At 39.7% G+C, this 22,253-nt stretch overlaps 3 protein-coding genes across 4 annotated transcripts; all 3 read left to right on the top strand.

The window, feature by feature from the left end:
* The first annotated feature begins 6,205 nt into the window (after positions 1-6,205).
* Positions 6,206-9,405, top strand: LOC110167206 (elongation factor 1-alpha). The gene is made up of 7 exons (XM_020932525.2): positions 6,206-6,359; positions 7,131-7,285; positions 7,547-7,726; positions 7,801-8,248; positions 8,318-8,574; positions 8,652-8,886; positions 8,965-9,405. Exons 2-7 carry the CDS (start codon positions 7,142-7,144, stop codon positions 9,084-9,086), a joined length of 1,386 nt encoding a protein of 461 aa, XP_020788184.2. The 5' UTR covers positions 6,206-6,359; positions 7,131-7,141; the 3' UTR covers positions 9,087-9,405.
* A 136-nt stretch (positions 9,406-9,541) lies between these two features.
* Positions 9,542-16,331, top strand: LOC110167205 (elongation factor 1-alpha). Of its 2 annotated transcripts, none has more exons than XM_055157090.1 (8): positions 9,542-9,665; positions 10,383-10,538; positions 11,959-12,138; positions 12,322-12,618; positions 13,268-13,418; positions 14,487-14,743; positions 15,112-15,346; positions 15,988-16,331. In XM_055157090.1, exons 2-8 carry the CDS (start codon positions 10,395-10,397, stop codon positions 16,110-16,112), a joined length of 1,389 nt encoding a protein of 462 aa, XP_055013065.1. In that variant the 5' UTR covers positions 9,542-9,665; positions 10,383-10,394; the 3' UTR covers positions 16,113-16,331. The 2 variants fall into 2 exon arrangements, with proteins under 2 accessions (XP_055013065.1, XP_020788183.2); XM_020932524.2 differs by having other exon boundaries at positions 10,386-10,538.
* Positions 16,332-18,209: 1,878 nt separating this feature from the next.
* Positions 18,210-21,712, top strand: rpl11 (ribosomal protein L11). The gene is made up of 6 exons (XM_020932526.2): positions 18,210-18,289; positions 19,031-19,181; positions 19,258-19,364; positions 19,525-19,656; positions 20,874-20,984; positions 21,635-21,712. The coding sequence occupies exons 1-6, from the start codon at positions 18,284-18,286 to the stop codon at positions 21,662-21,664; spliced, it is 537 nt and encodes a 178-aa protein (XP_020788185.1). The 5' UTR covers positions 18,210-18,283; the 3' UTR covers positions 21,665-21,712.
* Positions 21,713-22,253: the final 541 nt, after the last annotated feature.

A 22,253-nucleotide genomic window follows, 5' to 3' on the forward strand; every position in this document is an offset into this window, starting at 1 on the left:
ATTACATTATTTTATTACGTCAGTGGCATAAAGTAATTTCATTCATTCATCATTGTTTGTTGCGGAATATTTCTGCACCAATACATCCTACTTGTAATTTGTTATCGTGACAGGCCTACCAATCAGTTACATAAATCAAGGCATTGAGCACGCGATGAAAGATTAAATGTCTGTCTACATGTTGCTGGTCATTGCGAGAGCTGTGGGTGGCACAAGTTGGCAATAATTAAGAAGAAGCAACAGACTTTAACCTCAGTCCTTTCCTAGCACCGAAAGCTGTAATCAAAAAGCCAAAGTAATTCATTCAGACATGTGTCAAAACACTTCTTGAGAAATTAAATAATTTAGACCAAAAACTCAAGTAATAGAGCATAATGACATTAACTTTACACATATCTTTAACTAAGTATTATTATTATTTAATTTTCATATTTCACATATAAATCCTAGAATGAAGCTGCTGTGTTTTGGAACGTTTTTTTCTTCACCCCGTTGCCATGGACACCCCCTGTGCCTCTCAAGAGTGACTCACGACGTGGACGATTTCCAGCGACTGATTCACACTTTTCTCGCCTCCCCTCTCTTTCTCTCTCTCCGTCAACTTTGTCTACTTCTTCTCCTATATACCACCCCCTTCTCTCTCTTCCCTCTCTCCCCTCTCTCTTTTTCTCTCCTCCCTCTCTCTTCTCCCTCCTCTCTTTCTCCTCCCCTCCTTTCCTCTCTCCTTTGCACTCTGCACTCTTCCATCTCTATCTTCCCTTTTTCTCATCCTTTTTTCCTCCCTCTCTCCTCTTTTCTTGCCTCTGACACAGACAAGCAGACAGGTTTCACTTGTTCCAGAAATATATTCACAGCTGTTGCACTGAGCTTTGTTAGTCATTGGTTAAATTCATACTAAAGCAATGATAGAGAATTATACAAGTGACTACTCTGGTGGGACAATGGACTGTATACATATTTATTTATACATATATATACATTCTATTGGCGGGACCTTTCTGCTTATATCCATTCAGATGTTATTGCTTTGTATTCCACAGTATAGTATTAACTTTATCCTTCTTACATTAATTAAATTACAGGTATTATAGATATACCTTGAAAAACATCCACAGATTTAACTTATAATTCAGTCTGCTTGTCTCCAAGGAGATAAAGTTATACTGTGGAATGTCCCGGGCAAAGCAATATCAGAAAAGTTACGTAGTACACCTTTAATTTAGAGTATTTGTTTAGTTTGTCTCTGGAAATATCAGATTTTTTTTTTATTTTTAGAAGCTGTTTTCACCAGTCCCCTCACATCTATACATAGCACAACACTTATGTCATTGCTTTCTTTGAACTCGGAGTGTGCTGCCAGTGTCCTACTTTATCGAACAGGTCCCAGTTTTCCCTACAAACACACTGTTGTATCAAAGTTATTCATCATAAAGTTTCACAGATTTTTAGGCCAGGACCCCCAAATAACGAATAATGACGTCTGTGCAAATTCAAGTCGTCAAAACATTTCAAATCAGGTTTCATTCTAGTTCTAAGCATAACCTAATATAAGATCTTTTGTTCAGTCTATCTATTTTAACTGGATTCAGAACCAGTTTGGGAATCACTGATGTGGTCAAAGGGTATACCCTATGGACTGGGCTGCTTCTGGAAGGGCATCTGGCATAAAACAATACATTACATCCTTGATTGGCAATGTTGGCCTCTTCCACATTGTCAGCTGTTACTGTTTGCATTGTTTTTCACATCTTCAGACAAAGGTGGTTGAAGTCACGTTCCAGGTTTAACAGGTTATAACTACGTCATTTATGGACTTGCACCAATTTCCTACCCCATAGAATATTGTTAAACTTTTTACCCCTTGACCTGGTTCAAATGGCCTTGCAAAAAGTTTAAAGACAGTAATCTTTCCACTAACCATGTCCTCAAGGTTTACTTTTCAAAAGAGTGTTCACAAGCTGTATGTTAAGTATAGAGACCAACCATGCATTTCTGACTTTCCCTAGGTAACAAGTAGTTGTCTGTGTGTTTTAAATTGCTGAAGAATGTCTCAACAGCTGTCATTTTAAAGAGCAGGGTGAAACTGTTGTAAGCAAGAAGTAGTCATACAAATTTCTTTGCCATGAAATGTATAGTAAGCTATAACAACTACACCTAATATGTGTTTTGAGATACAACAACACTGATTGTTATTGTATCCCCTCTATATATATTTCAGACCAAATTACGGTAGTGTAATTTAATCTGTATTGATTTGAACTATATATCATTTTGTTGGTGAGACTATAGACCATAGAAGCCATATTATCAATTTGTTTTTTTTTATTTGACCAGTTAGTCAGAAGTAAATCACGTTTTATTCAAATTAGAAATTGTACTCAAAAATGATTACTACTATTACTCTCCACATCTCGATCTTACTGCTATACAGCTACTTTTAGTACTTTATCATGATTATGTTTCAATTTCAATCTACATAAATAATAGTACTACTCAACACTAATAATAATAATAATAATAATATTTTTACTTTACTTGTTCATACATTTATATAATTATACCTTATTTGACCCCAGTCTATTTTGAATGTATTATTAACATTTATATTTTTGCTCTTTGATATTATAAAGCAGAAGAAAATGGAAGAACACATAATACACCACAACACCCATATTACAAAATTCACATAAAAATCCTTAATTGGAACTTTTTTTTCTCAATAAGTCATCTAAAAATTATCCAATAATATGCACGTCACGTAGGTGTGCTTTGCCAAACAGGTTCTACTGTCTCCTATACATTCTATTGAAAGGGACCAGCCACACCTAAAGTTATTACATTACTCTCTTCAGTAACTGGCATTCACTGAGAAATGTTGTCAGGGCAAGTTTAACATTACTAGGTCATAACATAGTACTTTATACTACTGCCAAATGTATTACGTATTATGTATTTTTATAGATTATGTGGATTTATGCTTCATGTATTGGATTGGAGGTTTTATAATGGGTTTTGTGCATGTTCAAATGCTATTTATACAGGTTATTGATTGTCACAGGAGCAGATAGAGCTTTGGGTTTAATAGTACTAAAGTAGTTGCCTAATAATATCAGTTAATAGTAGGCCTATAGTATTCTCAGAAGTAGTGATGGTGGTTATAAAATCTAGCACCATTGCCATAGTAATTAAAAATTCAGAACAAAATATGATCACTTTTTAATGGGCACACTTTCTCTATGTATCACTATCATGGGTTTTAGCTTGAATTGAGAAAAGTAAGGACTTTTTGCTATTCAAAAGACACAGTAAATTGTTTTAAATAGTTAATTACTGCGATAACAGTTCAAATTTTTCGCCATTCTGAAACACATGGATAAATGGTAGCAACAGTTGTCATAGTAGCAGTAGTAGAAGTTGTAGTTGTACTAGTTTACCAGGAAAGACTAAAACTGATACAGTATTCAACTAGGTTTATGATAAGATTAAACAGATAGCATGTAGTTAAACCAGGTCTACGCTGGCAAAATATCTGGATAAAGATAAGACTATTTAGGCCTAAAGAAAGCAACAATGACTGCAATGGTCTTCAAAAGAGCAGACTTGAGAAATGAAGAAATAAATAATCACATAAATGAAAAATCCTTTAGCATTGTAGCACTCAGCAAGCCTGCCTGTTAGCTGAGCAGTTAGCCGCTCGCTGTCTCCCATGCTTTGACTGACAGGAGCAGCTGCACTGGTGAAGCCTGTTACCTGAACTCTGGAGGAAAAGCAAAGAGCATTGAGTGTGTATGGTGATGTGTGCACGTGTTCAAATACCTAAATGTGTATTAGTCGTTGTATTAGTGGTATGATGGTTGGAAACGGCAGCTGTCTCTAAACTTGGCTGTGCCACAGGGATGCAGGAGGAGACTGTCCTCTTGCCCTTATCATAGCATCACAGTTGATTTTACTGATACAAGTCTCTGAAAGCTGTTTAAATGGAGTAAAAGTTTAATTAAGTTAGTTATTATGGCAATATTGATCTAAAATGGCTTAAATGTGCACTTTGCCTCTTTTCTGTTGGAGGGTCCGCTACCTGCTTGTTTCAATTGGAAATGCTATTACTTTGCCTGTAATGTTCCATGGTATGACTTTAAAGATATCCTGCTAGTATTTACTCATGACATGTGTTTCTAGTGCTCAAAAATACAATAATTCCTTCTGTGAATAGAGGCGACTCTCCACAGATCTGAATTGTAATGTAGCTTAGTGTTTTAACATGCTTGTCTCCCTGTGATGGACAGGCTTTATACTGTGGAGCAATTCAGAGAAAAAAATAACATTTCTATGGAGACAAGAATGTGGCAGACCCTTCACTTGAAATGTTATGCAGTGCACCTTTAATAACATAAACAGGTCCAATAACGTCCTCTTCAAATGTGCAGAACTGGACCAAATTAAACAACAAACAAACAAATTCACTATATCAGACAAATTTTCATGCTAATAGCAAAACAAGAAACATAAAATATAGAACACTGAATGAAAAAATAGCTAATATTACCTCAAAACTTTGAATATGGTTCAGGTCTCATAATTTAACTCTAATACTAATATACCTAATTAACTATATCACTAATATCGAATATGACCATAATATATCCACAAATTGTTATTTTCCTAACAACTATGACCAGACTGATAAAACACAAACTGAATTTTAAGATTTTAAGTTTAAGTCAAAATCTTTACAACATTTAACCCAGCACTACTTGATGTAATTATCCCCTGATCTTTCCTTTACTATCAGTGTGAATAAGGATCTGTGGAGGTGTTGCGGGGACAGCAGGGGTCTGTCTTTTCAGGGTCAAGACAACTGTTTGAATGCAAATGAATCTGAGATAATCTTGTCGGAAGCTAAATCACAGAGAGGTGCTGTTGAGTGGGGGTCTGCATTGTCTGTTGGGGGTTGGGTCTTTTAGCATTGTATGTGGACCAGAGCAAATGGTCAATGTGAAACGCGAAAATGTGCCTTGACCATGAGTTTTAAAAGTACGGTTGTTGTTTTATTTATATACGAGATAGCAGTCAATTTAATACAGTTTGCATGACTTGAAGAATTATTTGTTATTGGAACAGACTTATTATAAAGTTTAATAAAGTTGTTCTAAACTGCATTCCTGTTTGTGTGGTAGTAAGGTGGCCAGTTCAAGTGATGTAAAGCATTAGTTTATATGTATATGAATTTTTAAGATAGTTTCACCTCATATTCCTATAAAGTAAACACCATTACTATTAGTGAGGTAATATTGAATGTGCCAAAAAAGACTAAATAGGTTAATTTTAGACTTATATCCATTACATTATAGCATTTAGATATCTATAATACCAGTTTCTAATGGTGGGTACTAATTAATAGAACTAAGCATAAGTTAGTTAATTCTGTTAGTTTGTGTATTTTTTGCAGATTAGATCCCAAAACCAGATTTAGGCAAATGTAATGGGCAAATTGTCTGACATTACCTTTAAAACTTGACTTAATGACAACAGAAAATAGAGCTAATTGTGTAATAACTGGTATCATTAAAATAAAAAAGAAGATAATTCTATGTTATGCACTTTAGACGGTAGCTGTATTTCTGGGCAGAATAGTTGTGGGTGTTTTTATTTTCTTTGAGGTAAACCTTTCAGATGCTGGCTACTATTACTAACCAGTAATAGTAATGTAATAACTAATAATTCGTCCTATTTGTGTATATTGTTGGATTGGATTCTCAAAGTAGACTGAGGCAACTGTAATGAACAGGCAGTCAAAAGAATGTTGACTGTAGCTGTGGTATGTTTTGTATAGACTGCAGCTGAAATTAAGTAAAATAGCTGTGGATGTCATTTATTATAGCTGATAAAATAAAAGTTGTAGGCCACTATTACTAACCAGAAGTTATTAAGTCCTATTTGTGTATATATATTAAAGAAGACTGGATTTTCAAACTAGATTCAGACAACTGTAATGAATGAACAAATTGAATGAATGAATAAAATATGGCAGTCTTGATATGTTTTGTATGGACTGCAAGTAAAATGGTTGTGGGGGTCGTTTAATCTTTTTGATAAGCTAATTTCTGTCTCCCTGCTGTGAGAAATGGTACATTAATGTGACAAATAAAACAAGGCTTTGGTTCCTTGGTTCATCCGGTGACGTCGTGACGTTTTTTCCCAGGAATCCGTCTGATTTGCCGGATTACGCGCAGGCGGGCAGTCGGTGCGCAGCAGACCGCCTCCTTTGCACTATAAAACCTCACGGTCCTCCCCTAATCTTTCTCTTTCTGTTACCTGGCTCAGGGGCAGCAGCTTTGGCCTTGAAAAACCCAGAAACACCGGTAAGTTCCACGCCTTTTCATCATTTTTTTGGCACTTGATAGTAGCCGTATCCGCTTTACGCATCTGTAAACGTAGAATAAATATGATTAATTGTGGATTTATTGTGAAATTTCCCTGTTTAAAGTTATGTAATGATAAAGCATAACTTGTAGCTTTTTAAAGTGTAGTTTAATATGATTGATTTTGCTCGTTTTTGGTTGTAACGCGAGGTTTTGATAAAATATTTGTGGAATCCATACGTGAAATTGTTAAAACTCGTGGGCGGCTTTTTTGATGGAGGCTGAGTTGGATGGAACAAACAAAGGATCCCGTTAGAAAACTGATCCGAGGGATGCTGGATGGGAATTCCTCTCTTCCAGTCCTGAAACAACTGTATGTGACTCTTAAGTAACAGGTGGTGAGGCACTGGTAGACATAGCTATGGAATATTTGGCAATCTTTGTAACTTAATCCGACGTGGCCTGTAGTGAACACGTGTTTCGCCTGGACAGGGGCCGATTGAGGCCTAGTGTGCTTCCGCTAAATGACGCTGTAACTCTGAAGGCGGCGAGTTGTCAATGGTTCAGAAATGAAAATATGCTAGAAATAAACCCATTTAATTACGACTATGTGAGTTTTGTTTATTTTTGACCCTCAATCCACGTTTGACTTGAGTTGCGAAAAGCCGGGTTGAGTTAATCGTCATTTGAAACGTGTTAATTTGGTCAATTTTGGGTTATTGGAATAAAATTATATTCATTACAACTAATGGCGGTGAATTTAATTTACAGAAACCAACACAATGGGAAAGGAAAAGACGCACATCAACATCGTGGTCATTGGCCATGTCGACTCCGGAAAGTCCACTTCCACCGGCCATCTGATCTATAAATGCGGTGGAATCGACAAGAGAACCATCGAGAAGTTCGAGAAAGAAGCAGCTGAGGTCAGTTTTCTAGTTTTCTTATCTGTAATAACAGCTTGAGACTGTCCAAAATGGCGGCAGCGACACTGGGCGCTGTTGGCACGAGGGTGTAGCGCCGTGAGCGCGCACGCGGGGTGGGGCTTGTGCGCCTCCTCAGCCCTGACTCAGTATTGCTCTGACGGCTAATAAAAAAAAAAAAAAAGTCCGCCCAAACGTTTATGAAAATTTACTTAAGTGTGGCATCCTGCTGTTAAATAAAATGGTGTTTTAATTTGGTTTTAGATGGGCAAAGGCTCTTTCAAATACGCCTGGGTGCTGGACAAACTGAAGGCAGAGCGTGAGCGTGGTATCACCATTGACATCGCCCTGTGGAAGTTTGAGACCAGCAAGTACTATGTGACCATCATTGATGCTCCTGGACACAGGGATTTCATCAAGAACATGATCACTGGAACCTCTCAGGTAAACCAGAGTTTTTTAGTTTAAATTTAAAGATGTGGTCGGTCGTGGTTGACAATATGGTTTACTTCGGGCAGGCTGACTGCGCCGTGCTGATCGTGGCTGCTGGTGTGGGTGAGTTTGAGGCCGGTATCTCCAAGAATGGACAGACCCGTGAGCACGCCCTGCTGGCCTTCACTCTGGGAGTGAAGCAGCTCATCGTTGGTGTCAACAAGATGGACTCCACCGAGCCCCCATACAGCCAGGCCCGTTATGAGGAAATCACCAAAGAAGTCAGCGCTTACATCAAGAAGATCGGCTACAACCCCGCCACTGTCGCCTTTGTGCCCATCTCTGGATGGCACGGAGACAACATGCTGGAGACCAGTGACAAAATGTCCTGGTTCAAGGGATGGAAGATTGAGCGCAAAGAGGGCAATGCCAGCGGTACCACCCTCCTGGAGGCCCTGGACGCCATCCTGCCCCCCAGCCGCCCCACCGACAAGGCCCTCCGTCTGCCCCTGCAGGATGTCTACAAAATTGGAGGTTTGTTTGAATCCCAATAAATGTTAACTGGAGCACTTTGCAAGATGCTTCACGCTTTTCTTCAATTAGGTATCGGAACTGTCCCCGTGGGTCGTGTGGAGACTGGTGTCCTGAAGCCTGGCATGGTCGTGACCTTTGCTCCCCCAAATCTGACCACTGAGGTGAAGTCTGTGGAGATGCACCACGAGTCTCTGCCCGAGGCTGTGCCTGGAGACAACGTCGGCTTCAACGTCAAGAACGTGTCCGTCAAGGAAATCCGTCGTGGAAACGTGGCTGGTGACAGCAAGAACAACCCACCCAAGGCTGCTGCGAGCTTCAACGCTCAGGTGTGTAACTCTTTAATTAAAACTTCAAATTTTGAATTGTATTTCAATACATTGGCTATAACTTTACATTTGTACAGGTTATCATCCTGAACCACCCTGGCCAGATCAATGCGGGATATGCCCCCGTCCTGGACTGCCACACTGCTCACATCGCCTGCAAGTTCATGGAGCTGATTGAGAAGATCGACCGTCGTTCTGGAAAGAAGCTTGAGGACAACCCCAAGTCCGTCAAGTCTGGAGATGCCGCTATCGTAAAGATGATTCCACAGAAGCCCATGGTCGTGGAGCCCTTCTCAGATTTCCCTCCCCTTGGTAAGACTGTTGATAGAGCATTAACACCCATGGCAATATGTTAGTGTAACATGTGTCTAACCAGTCTCTCCTCCGCAGGTCGTTTTGCTGTCCGTGACATGAGGCAGACCGTGGCTGTCGGTGTCATCAAGCAGGTGGAGTGCAAGGATGTGGCCGGCAAAGTGACCAAGGCTGCAGAAAAGGCCCAGAAGAAGAAATGAATGGTCGTGCAGGACCTCCACCAGACGGGAGCGGTGTGCCGGCAGCTGCAGGCCTCCCTTTCCCCTCACATCACCCTTTTTCTTGGACCATCTTCTCTGAGGCTGAGCTCTCAACTTAAGGACTGGCTTATGCTGATTAAAACCCATCGTAAAAGTTTTCGCAGGAAAAAACTGCAGCATTGTCATTTAAATCAAAGACGGTGCCTCTTCATTTGAGTTTTAAGTTGGAAATGGTTTAGATCTTGATGTTTAAATACAACATTTGATTGGAATAAAGCTGCTGGTAACTAATAAAATTAAAATTCTTTGAAAAAATTGACACCGTTGTCCCGCTCCTCAATGTGGTTCTGAAAGTCACAGGCTGAGCTGGTGCTGCAGCTGTTTTTAACCATGCACTTGTCGTCCAGTCGCTTAGATAAGTTACACTCTCAGCCAATGGCTAGACTTATTTTAGTTTGACAGCAACAAGAGCTATGGGAGCCCTCCCTTCTGGTCCCCCAGTATAAAAACCCAGTACGGGTCACCCTCTGTCCTTTTTTTCCCTCTGCTCGAAGTCAGGGTCATCTTGTTGCTGGACAGGTTTGACATTTTGTGTCATTAAAATGTGCATGTAAATTAAATGGCCTTTTAAGTAATTGGCTAACTTTCAAAATGAGGACTGCATGGTTTTGAAGGAGGGATCTTGTTGGTGCTGTTTTGCTTGTTTAACACCAAATTGTACGACTGCTGAATTTGGTCACTTTTTTGTGATTTCTGGAATTCATGCTGTACATGTCTTCATTTCTGCTGATTTGTGCTGTGAGCGGGAGCGCGCCTGCAGTAACATGGCGGATGCGCGTTCCCGGCTCAACATGGAGGCGCACGCGCCGGTTTTCAGAGCACATGGCGACTGACTCACCCGAGCCTCCCGTGACACCACAGCACCGACTACCGACAAGCATTTGACAGTGACGGGGGGGAAATGGACACGTTTGAGTTTTAAAAAAATGCTATAACCTGCTTGGGAGAATGTTCACTGACCAATGTAAAGATTTGACCAGACCAGACTAGACTAGTGTGAATGACATATTGGTCGTTAGGTTAGTTTTTTCAATCTCTATAGGGTATACAATGTTTGAAAGGGGCTATACTCTTCAAGATATCAAATGCTTATCATTAATAGGTTTAGAGTTAATTTTACTTTCTAGGTTTGCGGCCTGCATTGTGTCTGTTGCTCTTAGTTAGAGAAACCATTTCAATAGTAGTGATTTTGATTGTCTATTGATCAAATGCCGTGTAATGTTTGTAATTCTGAAGCAGTAAAGCACAATGGGAAAGGAAAAGACCCACATCAACATCGTGGTCATTGGACACGTCGACTCCGGAAAGTCAACGACCACGGGCCATCTGATCTACAAATGCGGTGGAATCGACAAGAGAACCATCGAGAAGTTTGAGAAGGAGGCCGCTGAGGTACCGCTGCAGGGAGACAGTATAGAAAACCACGTCATATGATCATTAAAATACAGTGCACGAGAGGAGAGGACAGGCGGGTGTGGCTGTGTGGGCTCAGCAGTGTTATCAACGAGCGCCATCCAGTGGTTAAAGCAGGAAATGCAATATTAGATTGGACAAACTTTATTGATCCACAAGGGAAATCATTTGGACACAGTATGTCACATCATAATATATTATAATAACATAGAGCAAGAATATAAATGGTAATAATAAATACAAATAATTATATAATATAGAAATATAGTAATACAAATATATCTCATTTCTATATAAAAGGTTGTAAGGAGAAACAGTACAAAGATGAAATAATGATTGAGACGACAGGGTTTTTTAGAGAAAAATTTTATTAAAATGATTCTTATTGGTGAATTAGGTTATATTATCTTAATTACCTCTGCCAAGGAGGTTATGTTTTTTCCGGCGTTTGTCTGTTTGTTTGTTTGTCTTTTAGCAACATAACTCAAAAAGTTATGGACCGATTTTGATGAAATTTTCAGGATTTGTTGGAAATGTGAAAAGAAAGAACTGATTTCATTTTGGGGGTGATCCGGAAGAAATCCTGGATTCTGGATCACTTTGAAATTTTAGTTAACATTGTGGTAAATGGGGCCAAAAATTTTGTTTCTCAATATCTCGGTTAATTATTGACCAAACCCCATGAAATTTGACTCAGGGATGGACAATGGGATCCTCTTTCATATTCCAAAGGCTGATCCGGATCTGATCCAGACTGATTTTATCGCAATTTATATAAAAAATGGGGGTAGTCCTTGGCGGAGGTCTGCGCTCTCTGAGTGCTTTTCTAGTTAGGATTGCGTACTACAGTCTCAGTACAAAACACAGCGATCACACTGAAAACATTCAGTGATCTCAAAAAAAAATCACCGTTATTGTAACTAAAGGTGTGATAGCTGTACTGTAAACATTGCATAACTGCATAGATTTATTTTGTTAATTAATAGTCAGAAGGGCATTCTTGAATTCTAAGTTAAAAGTTTCCCTAGATATTTCAAGACATTATAAGGATAGTGGTGGGGGAAAATAAGCAATAAATTCCCAACTTATTTAGCACATCACTAACTTATTTGTTTACACCTGCTAAAATATAAATGTGTACGAAACCAGTTACAAATATAGGAGATTCATTTGTTATGCTGGATTATATGAAAGTATAACAAGACAAATATAAAAAGTCAAAAATAGATTACAACGGGTATAATACTGTCAATCAAAAAGCATTTAGATAGTTACTTTATTGAAATTTAAAGCTTGGCAGCAGCAACAATGAAAGCAACATAGCAGTACATCCTTGTACAGGTTTTCTAATCAGTTTTCCTCTCTTCTCTCCTCTCCCTGGTTCCCTTGGGTGCTGTAGATGGGCAAAGGCTCTTTCAAATACGCCTGGGTGCTGGACAAACTGAAGGCAGAGCGTGAGCGTGGTATCACCATTGACATCGCCCTGTGGAAGTTTGAGACCAGCAAGTACTATGTGACCATTATTGATGCTCCTGGACACAGGGATTTCATCAAGAACATGATCACTGGAACCTCTCAGGTAAACCATAGAGCTGTCATGTATTCACACACTTAGATGTAGGGAAGGGTAGGTTTTTGTGTTGATTCTACTGTAGTTTTAAAGGACATATGCTGGACATTCTGCTGTTTGTGTCTATAAAACTCCAATTTGAACCCATGATGTTACACTGTACAAACCAGTTATCATGTTTGTTAACTTTAGGCTGACTGCGCCGTGCTGATCGTAGCTGCTGGTGTGGGTGAGTTTGAGGCCGGTATCTCCAAGAACGGACAGACCCGTGAGCACGCTCTGCTGGCCTACACTCTCGGAGTCAAACAGCTGATCGTGGGGGTCAACAAGATGGACTCCACCGAGCCCCCATACAGCCAGAAGCGCTTTGAGGAAATCACCAAAGAAGTCAGCGCTTACATCAAGAAGATCGGCTACAACCCCGCCACTGTCGCCTTTGTGCCCATCTCTGGATGGCACGGAGACAACATGCTGGAGGCTAGTGAGAAGGTGAGATATGAAAGTTTATAGTATTTGTGAAAAACTGTTAAAGATCTGATTTATTTTATAATGTTTCCTCATCACAAACATACTTAGAATTGTTTTGTTTCATTCACACATGTTTAAGACACAAATCCTGCAGATTTAGGCTGTGTTGTTCTCTCAAACTGAAAACATTCTGTTCCACCTTGTGATGTCATGTGGGAACACAGGAAGTACATCACTGTGTTTTTAAACACCTTTGCTAGAATCATCACTAAACGAAAGGTAAAAAGTAGTTATTAAGTTGAAAACTACCACTTCATGACATCACAAGATGGAAAAGAGCATTTTGAGCTTTGGAGACGTAGACAGACTAATAATAAAGGATTATTCAAACGTGTGAATGAAACAAAACATAACTCCAGGTGTGTTTTGAGGGGGTGACAACATTCTAACATGGCTTCAGACTCACAAGAGTTAAGGTTGCACAATATAGGACCTTTAACTATTGATCAATGACAAAAATATTATGTACGTCATAAGTCACTCTAAACCTAGCACTAATAGGAAGTAATGTTTATCCAACTATATATATTTTGGTATATTTTGATTGGCAAATGAGTATAGTTTACAATTATGTGTGTCTAACATACTATTTTACCTGCCTGTTGTCCAGATGGCCTGGTTCAAGGGCTGGAAGATCGAGCGCAAAGAGGGTGGTGCCAGTGGGACTACCCTCCTGGAGGCTCTGGACTCCATCATGCCCCCCACCCGCCCCACAGACAAGCCCCTCCGTCTCCCCCTGCAGGACGTTTACAAGATTGGCGGTAAGAAGCAAGCAACCTCAAATAAAACTGCATAACCACCGATTATACATATGATCTTATGTTGTGTACATAACTGAAATGTCAGGAAAATACAAGGTAAAATGTAAATAGTACAACAAACATTATAGACAAAAATGGACCAAATAAAGTAGTCAGTATGTCTTTTTATAGTTGAGCTTTGGTGGGTCATCTTGGTCAAACTACAATGATTGAAACTGTAATATTTGCAATAATACCATTTCAAAATTGAACCAGGACGAGTACAGGACCAAACCTAATCTACATCACAACTAAACCTGGGCCAAACAAGAGCACTCCCATAATATCTTATTTGCAATTTACTCCCTTTCTCTTATTTCTTACTTTATGGACCAACTATATTGTAGTAAATAATATAAGTATAAGTATATAAGTAGTAATAAAAAAAAAAAATTAAAATAGCAAAAATAGTAAATAACATGTCAAGATTAAATGGGACTAAACACAAACCAAAACAAGTGGATAAGTGCATGCAACACATATTAAGGTCAATATTAAAGGACCTATATTAAGCAAAATGTTCTTGTGAGATTTAAGTCATGTTAGAATGTTGTAACCTCGTCAAACCATACAAAGAGTTGTGTGTTTTGTTTCATTCACACATGTTGAGTTAACCTTTATTATTAGTCTGTCTCCAACGTTCAAAAATGCTCTGTTCCACCTTGTGATGTCATGTAGTCGTAGTTTTCAAGTTCATATTTCGTTAGAGATTGGCAATTCCATGGCTCAAATTTTTCATTTGATTCTAGTGAAGGTGTATGGAGTTTAAAAACACAGTAGAGTACGTCCTGCATTACCACATGACATCACAAGGTGGGACAGAGTGTTTTCTGTTTGAGAGAAAAGCTCAGTCTAAATATGCAGGATCTGCATATTAAACATACGTGAATGAAACAAAACAGAACTCCAGGTATGTTTGTGATGAAGAAACAACTTTATAACAGATTAAAAGTAGTGTAATGTGGGCCCTTTAAGAATAAATACTTTGTTGACATTGTCTGAATGCCCAAACCTAATTCCCTCTTACAGGTATCGGAACTGTCCCCGTGGGCCGTGTGGAGACTGGTATTCTGAAGCCTGGTATGGTTGTGACCTTTGCTCCCCCAAATCTGACCACTGAGGTGAAGTCTGTGGAGATGCACCACGAGTCTCTGCCTGAGGCTCTCCCCGGAGACAACGTCGGCTTCAACGTCAAGAACGTGTCCGTCAAGGAAATCCGTCGTGGAAACGTGGCTGGTGACAGCAAGAATGACCCCCCAATGGCTGCTGAGAACTTCACTGCCCAGGTACAGTACAGGCAGGAGTTAGGAGCTTATACGTGCTTTAATTAATTAACAAGTACAGACAAGTATTTATGCACTAATTGGTAGTGTATATAGTTGGATAATAATTTTTCCTATTTTATATAACAACAGCATTTATATTTAGAAAAATATAAGATCTGATGCATTTTAATACAAAACACAAAGATATTGTATTGGATCGATGTAGTGAAACTTGCCAATGTATTCGTAGGTATTGGTACTGTTCATCACTAACCTAAGGTCTCTAATCACTCCAACCTGATAAACTTTATTATGTTGCACAACTTGTATGTGTGTATGTGTGTGAATATACCCATTTCTAAACCGTACTTCCTGTTTCCTCTTCGTAGGTGATTATCCTGAACCACCCCGGTCAGATCGCCCAGGGTTACGCTCCCGTCCTGGACTGCCACACCGCTCACATCGCCTGTAAATTCAGCGAGCTCAAGGAGAAGATTGACCGTCGCTCAGGCAAAAAGCTGGAGGACAACCCCAAAGCCCTGAAGTCTGGAGACGCCGCCATCATCACCATGGTACCCGGAAAACCCATGTGTGTGGAGAGCTTCTCTCAGTATCCTCCCCTGGGTAAGGATGAGTTTATACTAAAATATTAATTTATTTTCCACTAACTGAGATTTGCTTAAATGTGCATTGTGTAATTTTTCTGGTAGAGGGCCCGTAAAATGCTTTTTTCCATGGAGATGTTATTCCTTTGTCTGGAATTTTTCATAGTACGGTATTAAACCCTTCTATCTTCATGGAGACCAGACCAAACCAAGTTACAGGTCAAATCTGTGAAAAGGCAGTCCAGCTCACACTCACATTGTCTGCTACAAAATCTACAAAATCACATTTAATTAAATAAATTTAAGGTAGAACTGTTTGTCATTCTGTGGAACGTTCGAGGCAGAGCAATGGAATATCCATAGATATAAGCAGGTGTTGGACCCCAAACCAAAAAGTTCCATAGTGCACCTTTAAAATGAGTAAATCAAATAAATAAACATTTTTAATTTAGGTTGGACAGAGGTCTTAATTATCACTGATTAATGACTATAATGTAATAATAATACAGTTAGACACAGATAAACTTAAAAAGATTAAAAGATTAACATGTCATATTATTTTACATCAGATGCCCTTCCTTCAACCATCTTTGTTTATACAGGCTTGGGACAGGTACAAAAACAAAATGTCTATATTTAAAATGTTTCTTTTGTTTCCAGGTCGCTTTGCCGTGCGTGACATGAGGCAGACGGTCGCTGTGGGTGTGATCAAGTCTGTGGAGAAGAAGGCGTTGTCCGGAGGAAAGGTGACCAAGTCTGCACAGAAAGCCGACAAGAAGAAATGAACCGTGATGCCGGAGGTCCCACAAAAAGTCCCACCCTCTCCGCTCCCTCTGCACCCAGTACCCACTTCTCTGAGGCACTGCTCTCTACTCAAGGACTGGCTAATGCTGATCAAAACCCATCGCAAAAGCTTCCGGAGGAAAGGAGGGCTGGTGCTGTCTAGGGAAGTCTAAGAAATTAACAGTAAAATGTAAAAAAATAAAAACATTGTCAAATAAAAATGTCTGTTTTGTATATGTGGTTTATTTGGATCTCTTTTAGCTATCCCCAGATTGATAGCTACTCTTCCTGGGGTCCTGTTAAAAAAATACTACTTAGCAATTTACCCAACATGCCTAGTGTGAAGGTGTTGTGTGAGAGCTGGTTGGAGGGAGGGATGGAGCTCCAGGGCAGCTGTGGCGGAACTGTTAACTGACTTCAAGCGCCTGGAAAAGCACTACATACACATCACATCGCCAAGTCTTTTGTGCAGCAGTGCAATGGAAAATGACTCATCATCAGCCACATGGGGTCATTCACAGCCTAAAAAGTACTCCAGTTACAAACCTCCATATCTGCTCATGAGGATCACATATTAATATCCCAAGCACTAGGTACTGGTACGGAGATGACAAAATAAAATACATGAACATCCCACAGAATATATACATTTTTAGGTCAACAGATACTTCATTGTACTCTCAAACCTCACCAGAAAGCACAAAGCACCAACCATTATGGGTCAGGCAAATGATGCAGACATGATTATACAATTTTATGGAATAAATTTGGTTAAAAGGCATTTTACAACACAAAGAGTAAGGTGTCTCTTATAGCTAAAATATATAATTTATAATTAAACCATCGGTAAATTTAATTGCTGGTCTTTGGTGGACTTTAGCAATAGTCTTCTCCCCCTATTTTTATTGGAAAATGAGCATGAGTACAGAAGTCCCGCAGTTTTGCTGAAATATTTACACTGCACTTCTTAGTCGCCTTTGAGTCTCAGTCAAAGGTCACAGTGCAGTTTAACAGGAGGCCTGATCAGAAAGGGTCAGCAGATCTGTGTCAGGGCAGTCTGAGGAGAGGAAGAACCAAAAGTGTCCCTCCTCTGTGTCCTGCAGGCTGCAGCATCAGAACAGCGAGCAGAGGGGAAACAGGTGAACACAAGAGGTGTTCTGGTTCAGTTGGTGATGAAGGGTTAATTAACTCAAAGTGTAAAGTAAAACTGTAAAGTTTTCTGCCACATATGGTGTAAAAAGCCTATAGCATCTCAAGTGCTCCTTGGCATTCAGATAATAACAACGGAGTGGTTGTCTGCTTTTTGGCTCTGGCTCACACACTGAGCAGCTTTTGAAACTTTTTTTTTCATATCATCTCATGGGAGTTTAACCAACTAAGAAGAATAGCATGGTCAGGTCAAATACACAAGTAAGGAGACTATCCATGGAAACCATGCAACAGGCTAGCTGAGAAGGTAACTATGGGCATGTGAGATGCTTTAGGTTTTTAACATGTATGTGGCAGCAAATGTGGCAGAAGATCTTCCAGAGGAATCACTTCGAGGCCTTTCCTGTTGTGTTCACCTGGTTCCCCCCTTGGACACATGCTGCAGGAGACAGAGGATGGACACTTTAGACTCTTCCACAGGATCTGCTGACCCTGCCTACCAGTCCTCCTGTTAAACTGCACTGAAACCTTTGACTGAGACACAAAGGCCACAGAGATACGCAGAAGAAATGGTGGAGCAACATCAACTGCAACACTGTGCTGCAGCAAAACTTGAATTTCTCTTGAAATCAGTAAAGTATCTCTGTTTCTACCTAGCCTCCTGCATGGTCTCCATAGATACGAGAAACCCTTACTTGTGTCCTTTGACCTGCACATGCTGGACTTCTTAGTTAAAAACTGAGCAAAAAAACAAAACAAAACTAAAAAGTAAAAAAAAAACTGGTCAGTGTGTGAGCTAGCCAGCCACAAAGAGCATCTTTAAAAAATGGCACTGTAATGCCCGACCAAAGTATTTTAATCAGCCCCACTACTCTGTAACATACATAAAATCAACATTTACAAACCTTAAAAAAGTGGAACCCTTGTTAAAATAGGCTTGTCTTTATTCGGATTGTTTTGCAGTGAACACAGCACTATAAATTGATGTCACCGGAAGCGTCACGTCCTCTTCTAGTGATCCAACATGGCGGTGAGTACTGCCTCACATTATACTACTGTGTTGGAAACGATTCCGCTGATAAAATCCACTGTCATCGGGGCTTTAACGTCTTTATAACACATTTCTGCCGCTCGTACACGTAGATGTCTTCATTTAGGACCAATATAATGTCTCATTTCTTGTGAAAAGTTGACCGATGACTGTAAAACTATCATACCAAGTAGTGCTAACCCTAGCTACCACGGGCTCCAGACAAGATGACAACTATGTCGTATTTTAGTCTTTAAAGCGACAGTGATATTACCGTATGAAATGGGCAGTCTGCTCCCTTAGCCGTATTCATTGGACTTGCCGTGTAAGGTTTATAGAGTTGTAGTTTGATTCCTGGACACGAATTAGCATCTGCAAAGCTAGCACAGGGAATATGTACTGACATGTCCCTTCACCGGCATGTGAGGGTCCCGCTGGTGTAAAGGACCAAATCTTCGTCCGGCAGGTCTGTGTAGTGGACACATTTTGAAATGGTTAGAAAAGTCCTCCTGGGCCTGTACATTGTGCAGAATTTAAGTTTCACCTTGACTTTATTGCATAGATTGATAAAATCATTTCATGAGGCTTGCCATTTGTGCTCAGGTCCAAGAAGAAAACGTCACTGTTGTATATTTAAAACTTTCCTAACATGTCTACAGCAGAGGAGACATTTTAATTTGATTTTGGTTTGTCTTCGGTTTTGTCTTCCACTTTTATACATTTGTTTTTCTTTATTTTTAGGACCAGGGTGAGAAGAAGGAGAACCCCATGAGGGAGCTGCGTATCCGTAAGCTCTGCCTGAACATCTGCGTGGGAGAGAGTGGAGACAGACTGACCAGAGCAGCCAAAGTGCTGGAGCAGCTCACCGGACAAACCCCTGTGTTCTCCAAGGGTAAGATTCACAAGTCCAGAAATGTATGATAATTTTTTTAAATTTGTCACTTATTTAACTCACTTTTGTCTTGCAGCCCGCTACACTGTGCGATCCTTTGGTATCCGCAGAAATGAAAAGATTGCTGTCCACTGCACCGTCCGAGGGGCCAAAGCAGAGGAGATTCTGGAGAAGGGACTCAAGGTCTGGACAATATCCTCGTTTTGACTTGACTTTAATTAATTTAATTTGAAATTATTTATCAAAGTTAAAATTTTGAATCTTGCTGTATTATTATTTTGGTTATAGATTAGCAGCTGTTGATTTATTGTTCAGTGTAGACTGATGTATGTATGTTATCTAGGTGCGTGAGTACGAGTTGAGGAAAAACAACTTCTCAGACACCGGAAACTTTGGCTTTGGTATCCAGGAACACATCGATCTGGGAATCAAGTACGACCCCAGCATCGGCATCTACGGACTGGACTTCTACGTGGTGAGTGCCAGTCTTTCACAAATGTAAAAAATGATTATCCTGATATTGTTTTTATTTATTTTGAGCTGCCTTTTATTGCAATAAGTATGGGTAGACAGATGCTTTACTAATCCAGAGGGAAATTAAAGTTTTGCTGCAGCAAACTGCGGCAGTTGATGTTGCTGCAATACTTCATTCCCTCTAATTTGTCCTGAAAAATCTGTAGCGACTCAAAGATCCATAACTACCTCTTTAGCTAACCTCTTGCAAGGTCTCCATGGATATGGGAAAAACAGTTAATTTCACAAAATCCAATAGTCCCTTACTTGTGTCCCTTGAGCTGCACATGCTGCATTTAGTTGGATAAAATCCCATGACAAGATGTTTAAAAACTGAGCTCAATAAACAAAATGGTTCAAAATCTGGTCAGTGGCTGAACCAGTTCGCCACAAAACCAGCCAACTGCTCTGTTGCCATGGTTTAAGTCAGTCTTATGCTGCATTCGTTTATCCGTCCGTCTCTCGGACATGACGTCATGTCCACACTTCATCTGTTTTATTATGTTTTGCGTGTCCAACTTGGAGAAAAACATGGACGCTAACCGGAAAGCTAAAGCCATCTTGGATTCCATCTCAGAAACCATGCTCCGTCTCTTCCGAGCTCTTCTGAGTTCCGCTGTCTGATTAAAAGGGGCATGTCTGTGTGTATCGTTAGGCAATGTCCTCAGACCTCCAAGTCGGATGGATAAACAAAAACACAATTTTTTGCATTGTTTTGATTTGTTTAACCAAATACCGCAAAATTTGAAAATCTGTAACGTACTTACAACTTGTTTCCTTACTGTAACATTTTGCATAACGCTCTTAAATTTGTTAAACTATTGTCAGTGGCTCACAAACAGTAGATGGACATGCGTTTAAGCCTTGTTACTTATGTGGCTCTGATTAGTACAGTACCATTTGGGCCATGTCTCTCATCTGCGTGCAAGTTTGAATCCTGCTCAGTAGTTTTCCTGGTGCTTTGTGGTTTTTGCTCCTTCCTGTTGCATTTTACTGTTGATGTGATGTTTGAGTGCAGTGTAAATGAGCTGCATGTTTCTGTCAATAGAATTTCCAGTTTATTGGCCATTTGCTGTCTAACTACACAGAAACAACATGGTGCTATCTGGCTCACATTAGACCCAGCGCTGTCTGTTGTCTGTAATTTTTGTAGTTTTTGACTCGTGTTTTGTGCTCTAGGTTTTGGGCCGACCCGGTTTCAGCATCGCCGACAAGAAGCGGAAACGAGGCCGCATTGGCTTCAAGCACCGCATCCGCAAAGAGGAGGCCATGCGCTGGTTCCAGCAGAAAGTGAGTGCTTAAGACTGAAACTTTTTTAATGGGGATTCATCTTAATATTTGGCTAGATTGTCCCTAAATTAATGCAGAATTTAATTGCAATGGTAGACCTTCAAGTTGAGTTGCATTTAAATGGGGCAAATAGTACAAAGTTCCTTTGTTATACTTTGACAATGGATTAGTGAAGGTAAATTTTAAAAAGTTCTGCCTCTAAACAACTTAAATCATGTTGATACAAAAAGATATTTTCAAATGATTTGAATTGATCAGCAGTTTGTATATGTGGAGGGAGTGTGTCCAGAGTGTAGGAGCCTGGACACAAAAGGGGTGATTTGGTTTGCATCGGGTCTGAGAGGTACTGTGGCCTGAACATGGATGGACTTTATACTTTATCGAATATTTAAAGGGACGCCAGTGCAGGTGGGCGAGAGTGGGAGTGATATGTTGCCAGGGCCTTGTGTGTGTGTGAGGAAAAAACAGTATAGTATGTCTGTTGCTTCTACTAATTACAATTTCTCACTGTTTAAAACATTATTAAACCTTTTGGACTAATTGTTCCACAAAAAGTCGTGATTTTAATGTCTGACCTTAAAATGGTTACTATTGGATGGGGGGTTTTACTCACTGAACTGAAATTAACACTTTTGTTTCTTCTATTGCAGTATGACGGCATCATCCTCCCCGGGAAGTAGAGCTCCTCCTTTTCATGTTTATAACAAACAATAAAAAACAAAAAATGACATTTGTTGCATATTTCCTAATTTTTCTGAAGTCTTGACTGTGTATAGGTCTTGTATTAGGCAGAATAGAGCCATGTTGTAAAGTTGCCTCTTAAAAACATACCTCGAGGAGTTTTGTTTCATTCACGTTTGTGTAATCCTACATTATTAGTCTACATCTCCAAAGCTAAAAATGCTCAGATCCACCTTGTGATTTCATGAAGTGGTAGTTTTCAAGGTAACGACTACCCGTTACCTGTTGTGCAGTAGAGACTGGCAAATCCAGGGCTGAAATTATCCAAGTTCTAGTGAAGGAATTTTAAAACACCGGTACATTTCCTGTATTACCACATGACACCCCAAGGTGGAAGAGTTTAGTTTTTTTGTTTTTCTAAGAGGGAACTCTGCTTAAATATGCAGAATTTGGGAGCTAAATGTGTGTGAATGAAAGAAAACACAACTTGAACAACAACTAATATGGGCCCTTTAACAGTAATTGGACAATTTTTGAATTTATTAATATTTAAAATGTGAGTAACTGTAATGAGAGACAACACTGAAC

This window comes from Boleophthalmus pectinirostris, unplaced genomic scaffold, assembly GCF_026225935.1.
Source record: "Boleophthalmus pectinirostris isolate CB_2022bp ecotype Guang Dong unplaced genomic scaffold, ASM2622593v1 HiC_scaffold_21, whole genome shotgun sequence".
NCBI lineage: Eukaryota > Metazoa > Chordata > Actinopteri > Gobiiformes > Gobiidae > Boleophthalmus > Boleophthalmus pectinirostris.

Bases quoted from the DNA above. Each gene is read 5' to 3' on its own strand.
- LOC110167206 (XM_020932525.2), top strand. From the start codon at position 7,142: ATGGGAAAGGAAAAGACGCACATCAACATCGTGGTCATTGGCCATGTC. The intron at 7,286-7,546 runs GTCAGTTTTCTA...ATTTGGTTTTAG, and splicing joins TCGAGAAAGAAGCAGCTGAG to ATGGGCAAAGGCTCTTTCAA. The intron at 8,887-8,964 runs GTAAGACTGTTG...TCTCCTCCGCAG, and splicing joins CTCAGATTTCCCTCCCCTTG to GTCGTTTTGCTGTCCGTGAC.
- LOC110167205 (XM_055157090.1), top strand. From the start codon at position 10,395: ATGGGAAAGGAAAAGACCCACATCAACATCGTGGTCATTGGACACGTC. The intron at 10,539-11,958 runs GTACCGCTGCAG...TGGGTGCTGTAG, and splicing joins TTGAGAAGGAGGCCGCTGAG to ATGGGCAAAGGCTCTTTCAA. The intron at 14,744-15,111 runs GTACAGTACAGG...TCCTCTTCGTAG, and splicing joins CTGAGAACTTCACTGCCCAG to GTGATTATCCTGAACCACCC.
- rpl11 (XM_020932526.2), top strand. The intron at 19,365-19,524 runs GTCTGGACAATA...TATGTTATCTAG, and splicing joins TTCTGGAGAAGGGACTCAAG to GTGCGTGAGTACGAGTTGAG. The intron at 19,657-20,873 runs GTGAGTGCCAGT...TTTGTGCTCTAG, and splicing joins ACGGACTGGACTTCTACGTG to GTTTTGGGCCGACCCGGTTT.